At 41.1% G+C, this 9,020-nt stretch overlaps 1 protein-coding gene across 1 annotated transcript in view; it reads right to left on the bottom strand.

The window, feature by feature from the left end:
* Nucleotides 1–3,130: 3,130 nt before the first annotated feature.
* The window catches only part of JAZF1 (JAZF zinc finger 1), a 31,236-nt gene continuing 25,346 nt past the window's right edge, over nt 3,131–9,020 (bottom strand). The window contains exon 3 of the mRNA XM_010077537.1: nt 3,131–5,513. Coding sequence (XP_010075839.1) covers nt 5,337–5,513 — 177 coding nt within the window. The 3' untranslated portion in view covers nt 3,131–5,336. The remainder of the gene's footprint in view (nt 5,514–9,020) is intronic.

Below are 9,020 nucleotides of genomic sequence, written 5' to 3'. Positions count from 1 at the left end.
AGCACTTTCAGCAAAGATGTTTAAATTAACTGTATGGTACTTGCCTAGATACAAAGTCTGCTCAAATTGGTTTGTAGTAAAGCTCTTAATGTCGGTGGCAACAGGATCTGACTTTTATATTTTATTCTGCAATAGCAGATTAAATAACCATTTCCTTTTTTCTTTCTCTCCACCTCCTCATGAAGCTTTGATGTGCAGAAGAAATGCCCTCTTTGTGATGTGATGTTTCCACCTAACTATGACCAGAGCAAGTTTGAGGAACATGTGGAGAGCCACTGGAAGGTGTGCCCCATGTGCAGTGAGCAGTTCCCACCCGACTATGACCAGCAAGGGTTTGAGAGGCACGTTCAGACACACTTTGATCAGAACGTATTAAATTTTGATTAAATACTTTGGTTTGTAGTGTAGCTTAACAAAACCCCAACTTTTGAGTAGTCCACCCACGGAACAAAACCAGTGCAGCTTTTCTGTAACAGCGCAAACTTCTCATTAACAGCTGATGTACTCTGATGGGAGCCACTAGCCGCTGTTGGGTTATCTTCTCTCTCCTAACATTATACTAAAGAACTCCCCCAACCCCCCACCTTGTTGTGTATGTAGCTATTTATTCCCCTATTCAGTGGAATTTTTAAGTACACGGGAATGATTTAGCCTCAGAAAAAATGAGACCCACTTCATGATGCTCTTCTGCTACATACAAAAAGCCACCCAAACACCTGTGGTTTCTCTTGACCATGATAACTGAGGCGTGAGTAAAAATGTAATAAAGAGATGTTTCTCCTAGCAAATTTCTGTAGTTTTTCTTTGAGTAACAGTTAAATCAGAAAGTTACATAACTTACCCTATGAAAATACAGTTTTCTAGTACACTTCTCAAAGGTAGATGCATGTACTGTGAGATTACATGCTTGCAACAAAAGTAATGGCAACTACTTCAGTTTTACATATGGAATGTTTAATGCCTTAAGGGATAATGTTGAATTAAGTACGTTATGCCTGAAGGCAGTATTTTTGAGTTGAAAGAAACTGCTGTGCTTAAATGCCTAAAAGTAATTGTTTAAAAAAAAAAATATTGCCATTATGTTGCAATTGCATTCAGTAGAAAATATTGTTATATTTTCACAACAGTGAATTGTGTTCCTTTTGGCTTCGGGCTTTTAAAACCTTCTGCGTTTTAGCTTTATGTATTTCTTTCCAGTAAGTAAAACCATGTGTGTATATCTAAACATTTTCTATTTACTTTAACTGTATTAAGTAAATTTGCTTTCCACTTGTTGTACAGTAGTCTTGTGACATTAAAAGCAAAATTATTCATGGAGTCAGTGGTCCTTTTTCCTGCTGCTCAATTTGAAATAAACCAGAATTTAGGCTTTACGTACTTAGAGTAAAAGATATTTCAGCTTTGTATGACTGTTGCTCACATCTATTTATGTTTCCCGTTTCAGAGAGAGCCTTGGGGATTAAGGTTTTGAGTAGCTTCTGTTGTCTACAGTTCCCTTGTGAACATGTTCAATATCCTGTTCAGTGCAGGATTTAGTAAAAGCTGCACAACGTAGATAAATCACAGTGTCTTGGGTAGCTACTATGTCATTCCTCTGTGTTCCATTTTAAGTCTTAGATTTTTTTTTTTTTTTTAAACTGTGAACTTCATGTCAAGAAGTGGTCTAAGGTAAGGCATGGAAGTTCTGAAAGAATACTTTGTCAATTTTTTTTCTTACCATAACTAAACAGCATGTGAAAACAGTTAGAACAGGCTATAAAACAAAAATATTATTAGTTACATTATTAAAGACCTATGAAATCTCAGAGGCTGGTATCCTGCACAGGCAGGACAACCTCAAAACTTGATTGTGCCAAAGCAGAGACCTCTCTTAGCTGTGTGTAATACAGGGAATTACTGAAATAGTTTCCCTGTTAAAGAGCCACCTGCCTAAAGCAGCCTGCCTGGTGAATGTGCAGGTACATGGCAGAAGCCAAATACCTCCGCCACAGCCTCACTGGTTTCTCCTTCCCTAGTAACAGCCACTTCATTTCTGACTGAAGTGCGTTTCTGAATGTGCCAACAACCCCCTGCAAGGCTACAGGCTTGGTGAGAGTGGCTGGAAAGCTGCCCAGCAGAGAGGGACCTGGGGGTGCTGGTCGACAGCCGGCTGAACATGAGCCAGCAGTGTGCCCAGGTGGCCAAGAAGGCCAATGGCATCCTGGCCTGCATCAGCAATAGTGTGGCCAGCAGGACTAGGGAAGTGACTGTGCCCCTGTACTCGGCACTGGTGAGGCCGCACCTTGAATCCTGGGATTCGCCCTCACCACAAGAAGGACATTGAGGTGCTGGAGCAGGTCCAGAGAAGGGCAGTGAAGCTGGTGAAGGGTCTGGAGCACAGGTCTTATGAGGAGCGGCTGAGGGAGCTGGGGTGGTTTAGTCTAGAGAAGAGGAGGCTGAGAGGAGACCTCATTACTCTCTACAACTACCTGAAAGGAGGTTGTAGTGAGGTGGGTGCTGGCCTCTTCTCTAAAGTAACAAGTGATAGGACAAGAGGAAATGGCCTCAAGTTGCACCAGGAGAGTAAACCTCCTAAACGGCTAGATATTACAAAAAAATTTCTTCACTGGAAGAGTGATCAGGCATTGGAACGGGCTGCCCAGGGAAGTGGTGGAGTCACCATCCCTGGAGGTGTTCAAGAAACGTGTAGATGTGGTGCTTAGGGACATGGTTTAGTGAGTTAGGTGGTGTGGGTTGACGGTTGGACTTGATGATCCTTGAGGTTAATGATTAATTATTATTAATTAATGATTAATGCTTAATGATTCTATGAGTCTATGATTCTATGAAAGCCTTCAGAAGAAAAGTAACCCATATCCTGCCCTTCAAAGGGGCCTTCTGAAGCATCAGTACTGATTTTTATCTGGTAACCTGCACCCTGCTGTGATGTTGGAAGGAAACAGCTGTTTCAAAATACTCTTCAACCCCTGCCCGTAGCATTCTGTGTAATTTTGTGCATTAGTGCTGTAGTGCTTGAGTTGCTTCAGGTGTTTATTGAATACAGAGTTTGATGATACTGAAGTAAAATATACAAGACTAAGTCCAGCCCAAGAATGTAACTCTTACGGTTAGTAACAAGCAAAGAGCAGTCTTTTTAGGTCAGAGGCAGTTTATTTTAAATGGGATTTGATTTACATTTATAAGCAGCTTTCTCGACAGGAATTCTTTAAGTTGCCTTCAGTTCTAAAACAAACCTCTGTCACTTTCAAACTTAAAGTACTTTGTCCCCAACAAAACATATGAAAATATAATTTAAAGCACACTTTTCACAGACACAGTACAATACATTCACTATACACAGTATAACAAAATAGTCCCATCTTTACCTGTTTTAATAATACTGTCACAATGAATAGGTAAATAGAAACTGGAATTTCATTTTTATAGTTGAAAGGAATTTACATGCAACAATGCCGTTTTATGACTGTTTAGCTGTTGAATGAGCTCACTTACCCAGCCTGTAGTTTCTTGCACTAGGAGCAGAGCCAAAATTTATTTGTTGGCCAGATCTGTTGCCAAAACTGCAGAAGGTGGGAAGCGGCCACCTGGGGCCTTGTGTGTACTGGTATAACTTTCATGTCTGGATCATCCTTTATAGCTGGCTGACAGCACAGTGCAGTGCAAGCACAGTCACCTCTCTAGGAGCTGAAAAAGTGTTTTATTTCAATATGGATGTTCTAAATGCCTATGCATTAGGATGATGCCTAAGTGTTTTAATGAGACACTTACAGAATAGGTAATTGGCATCCTTACAACTTTTTCCTTTAAAGCTTTGGAAAAAAAAATGAGGGAAAGCTCATGTTTCCTTTATTTGAGCCTTCTTTTGCACTTAGAAGATCAGGAACTAAAGCAAAGGCAATTACTGTGTTTAACATGGCAAGTTCCTCCCTCTGCCTCATGCTGTAAGAAATGGTGCTGGGCTGGGGTGGGGCAGGGGCGCCTGCCTCCACTCCTGACCAGCTGGAACTCCGAGAATAGCACTTGTGAGAGAAGAATGCTCAAGGCAGGATGGTAAGCAACAAAGGTTCAGGTATGGTCCAGACACGAAGCGCTCTCCTGTTGGCTTTTGTTCTAAGTCAGTCTCTGACCACCTGCTGCAAGAAGCACTTAATCTTCAATAAGGCTCATATGTCGTATTTTAGCAAAATTTATTGTAAAGCTAAACAGACACTTCCAAATGGATTGCAGTGACCTACAATGAGAAGCACAAAAAAATGCACAAAGAAAATCTCAATATACAATGAACATGAGGGAGAGGGATTAGAAGCTCCCTTAGCACAAATAATGGACCTCCTTAAACCATGCGTAGAATTTTCAATTTTTATTTGCAACCACAGGCACATGCTCGTACAGTAGTTGCAAGAATTGGCAACACATAAAACATTAAATCTGTTGGCAATAGAGAACTACAAAGTGCTTTAAAACTTCATCTATCTGAGATGAAGATAATTGTTTCTCACACACACATAAATTTGCACTTAAGTATTTCCAAGTGTCTTTTTAACAGATAGTTCAGGGGTAAATATTTAGCTGGACTGGGATATTGGTCCTCAAAAGTTTGATGGGCATGAACATAATATGACATCTCGTACAAAAAAAAAAAAGTAGTAATTTCTAACACTAAAGTGATTGTTTACAAGTTCGAATGGCAAGATTTTCAGCATTTCAAGAGGGAGAAAAAAAAAAGATTCGCAAGATAATATAAAATACAGCAAGCACACCTTTTTATGTATGTTATTAAAGTATGAAAATATTTTTAGCATATTATGTTAAACATTCTTTCTTATTTATATTTCCATTACCTAAAAGACTTGCTACTCCACTGATAACTCCATTATGTAAGGCATGTTAACTCTAGTTTTACGAGGGTGGTATCGTTTTGGTTTTGCACACACATTGACAGATGCATTGAAAGTCTTCATGACATTACAATCTTGAAAGGATGTCAGTGCCAAGCGCTCCTCCTCTTACTCCTATTCAGCACTTCAGTACAACTAAATACGCAGCGCCCCCCTAATTTTTGTTGTTGTTTGTTTTGGAGAAAAATGTTCTGAAGAACCTATATAGCTTTTATAGCACCTTATCTCAAAGTAATGAAAATGGGTATGATGATTACATGTGCAAATGTACAAAATCATTAACTCTACAAAGATACATCATTCCAAAATTACAGAAAATTTTAAAGCATGCATTTAATTTTTTTGAAGGGTTGCTGAATGCTTCCCCTGAAAAAGGTGGCTGTTCTCAAAATCAGCAACTGCTGGTGAGGATTTCTTGGCACATTTGTGACCAGCATGTTATTGCTGCATCTTCCTGATAATCTCAGCAGACACGGGGGGATGGAAATTGATTGTGTGGTGCCGCAGGCCCTGAGCTGTCTTGTAACTCTTTCCGCAGCGACATTTGAAGGGTTTGCGGACGCGGATTTGCGTTCTGTGGCCATTCTTGGCATGGTACTTTATACCGTTCACATTCTGTGAGTGAGAAAGCAAAATGTTAGTGGTCAAGCGGTCTAATAACTTCCTGGCTTCCTCTGAAAAACCAAAAATTAATTAATGTTGGAGGCAAAATCACCCAAGTTCCTAGGATCTCCCACTAGGTGTTGTGCTTTCAAGATACGAGGTTGGGACAAGAAGGAGAAAAATCTGCATAGTTCTAATGTAAGAAAGAAACTTACCTACCTGGGTAATTCTGATTTTCATCTCTCAGTGTACGGCAGTTTCCAAAAAAATACCATTTAATGGGCTCACACAAGGATGTTCTTTGCTTCCTGACATTTTTTCATATAGCATTGACAAATTTTCTTCAGAGGTTCATTTACAGCAAACAAAGAATTGGCAGGAAGATTTGAGTCACACTTCTTCAAAAAGCTGCAGCTCCCCCCATGGTGTGTTTGTTCTGTTTTGTGTCATTGTTTCTAGATATGTCTTTAGGCACCAGCGAATTCTGATAGTTTACACATTCCCTCCAAAGAATTAACTGCAGGGAACACTTAACTTTTAAAGAAAGAGTTACACAGAGCATGCACTTAGAAAATAATCCAGAGGAGCCATCTTCAGAACAGCTATTGTTTAGGAATATTCTACAGCTAAAACTAGAGAACTGATCTCCACTGTAGCTTGGAGAGAAAGAAGAAAAACCAGCACCACAGCACACTGGCACTGGCACAGTCAGGAAAGAGGCAACGCTTCTGCTAGATTAATTGAGAACTGTACTGAACAGAAATCAAAATCATACCCCTGTCCTCCTTTTTTACATCTTTCTGGCAAAAGTGGAAGAAGCTGTTGTGATAGTCGCTAGTATGTGATACTGCTTTATGCAGGATTCGTCTTACTGGAGTGTCTCTTATCTGCTTCCACTAAAAGAGCTTGGATTTTTGGGTAAATAAGGAAAGGCAAACACAAGACAATTTGTGACGAGATACAGCTCTGAGGCTCTACTGTGTCCTCTCTAAAGTTTCCAGATACATATCTCAGGGTTTTTTTTAAAAACTCTTAAAAAACCCAAAATCAATTAACAGCATGGCTATTAATTAACCCACTAAATTAAAAGTTTCAGGGATTTTGTCTTTGCTGAACCACTGCTTGGTGTTACACATAACAAAAGTCCCCCTTTTAAGCAGCCAAGTTCAGTTTTATTAACGTGCAGCTTACAGTAAGTGGAAGCTCCAGCTTGGAACTCACAGCAGTTAGACAAGTTAGTTAGACAATTGTTTAAAAAAAGAAAAGGAGCAAGAAAAAGACTTCAGTAAACAGAACAGAGCTACAACTCCTAAAACTTCAGAAGACTCTATATACATCTGAGAGCAAGCCCCGGAAAGGCACACGGTTAACATCTTCTATACCACTCCCCTGCCCACACTTCCCTTTCTCCTCCCCTACCTCCTAATCCAACTTCGAGTCAGGATCCCATTTCTGAGAGACTGTCCCCCTGCATGCTGCCCTCCGCTGCCCTGCTCTGACCACAGCTCACAACAGCAAGAGAAGTATAAGCAGGAACTTACAGCTCCCATCAGGAAAACAGGGAAGAGTGTAAATTGCAAGAGAAACCGCCCAGTCGCCCAGATAGCCACCATGTTCTCACTGCACAGTGTAAAATGCTGGTCCTTATATATTCCATGTTAATTGTGCTGCTGCAGCAATGTATTTTTAATCTTTAAGCAAAACCAGTTCTCCAGTTTCAATCATGCAGTTGAGCGCAGTACTGCTCTCGTCAGAACTCGTAACGCCCAGTGGAGTCTGCACCGCTGAAGTGGCGTTTTAGGGCAGCCTGGGTGTTTGAAGAGGCTGATTTGTGGAAATCCTTTAGAAAGAAAAAGCCTAAACTATCCACCCTGGAAAAGGGTAAGGTGCAAGACTTCAAGCAGCTGCTCTGCCCACGAATTTACTTCCTCTAGAAGTAAATTCTCTCCTCTAGAGCGCCCAAGCACTGAATCCTCACTTGAAGTTGCAAATCCAGACCCCAAATTGTCCTTTACACCCTTAAAAACACTGGACAGCTCCTGCACAGCTGTCATCTAAGAGGCGGGAGACAAGAATCTCCAGTCTCCAATACAAACCAGACGTACGGATACGAGCCCTTAGTGCAGGTTACTTGTGGGTGAAGAGTTTCCAGAGAAGGTGGAAGGCTGTACCACAAAGACAGAGAAGAGCACATCAAGCTACAAATCATCCTCAAGAGTAGTCACGTGAATTCCCTGAAAGTTATCTGAGATGCTGAGGCAGTTTTTAGACTGTTTTGCACATAGTTACAACCTTCAGCACCTGCAGGACCGCCGGGGTGAGGTGGTGGGGGACTGTCATAAGGCATCTGTCAACACCTGAGTACTGTTACGGACCTGCACCTTCAAAGAAGAGAAAATCTGGGGGTCACCTGCTAAACTTTTGGAAGTGCAGTGGAATTTTAAAAAGAAAGCTATCTCCAAACCCCACATATATTTTCAAAACTACAGAAACCTGTTTAGACTTTTAATTTTTGTAAGAAATCACTTTAAGATACTTTTAAACTACTATCAATTGCTACAGATGTCATAAACCTGCAATCACAACTATCCTCACTATTCCATGCCAATGGTACTCTCCTCCTGATCCCGATTTTTTAAATGATCCACTCAGCCTCAAGTACACCATGTGCTTTGATGAAGGGGGAAAAGTACTTTCAGGCAGCAACTTTTAAGGAAATGCTAAACCAGAAACCTCCAAGGAATGAAGTGGGCCATGGTGGAAGGTTTGCAAAACAGTAAACCATGCAGAGCATGGGGAGCTAGTGTAACATGAAATTTGACATGTACTCCTGTCTAAACGAAAACTGTTGTTAGAGTTACAGTCAACTCTTCAGCACTTTTCCCACTGCTGTAATGTAAACACTTTGTTGTATGTCTGGGCTGAGTTTGTTGAGGTATGGCAAAATCCACTGCCAAACGCATACATCACTTTTATTGCTCTGGTTACTTAGGTTACTCATTATTTACTCTCACAAATGATTGAGGAAGATGATGGCAGTATAGAAGGGTGCTCTCAAATCTGAGGAAACAATTATTAACCTGGGACCAGATCAGGAGGAGATAGAGAGGTTTAGACTGGCACCACCTGGTTTGCATGGACACGAGGGCACTTGCTGGGCAGGGCCCCCGCACGGCAGCACTCATTAAGCCACTGCACTGCAGGCAGCTTGCCACCCCCTTCAAGGAATAAAAGAGACGTCAAGGAAGATTTGGGAGGATTTGTTGTTTCAGACTTGGACATTCATATATGTTCTTGTATCTCCTGGCTGTTCTTCCTGAAGTTTTCTTTGGGAGTCCAGTTCCTCTTTGGTCAATTTGTAAACTCTGGCTTGCTCCATTCTTTCAAGTAAAACCCTTCTTTCCCTCTCTCAGTTCAATATTCTCCCTCCATAAGCTCTGCAAAGTCCCACTGCTCTTAGATCACCCTTCTTGGGGGTTTGTCCCACTTAACAGGCCCAGGACCCTCGTCCCATTACCT

This window comes from Pterocles gutturalis, unplaced genomic scaffold, assembly GCF_000699245.1.
Source record: "Pterocles gutturalis isolate BGI_N339 unplaced genomic scaffold, ASM69924v1 scaffold51188, whole genome shotgun sequence".
Lineage (NCBI taxonomy): Eukaryota > Metazoa > Chordata > Aves > Pterocliformes > Pteroclidae > Pterocles > Pterocles gutturalis.
Note: the sequence above shows the minus strand (reverse complement) of the source record. Positions and strands in the feature narration are given on the sequence as shown.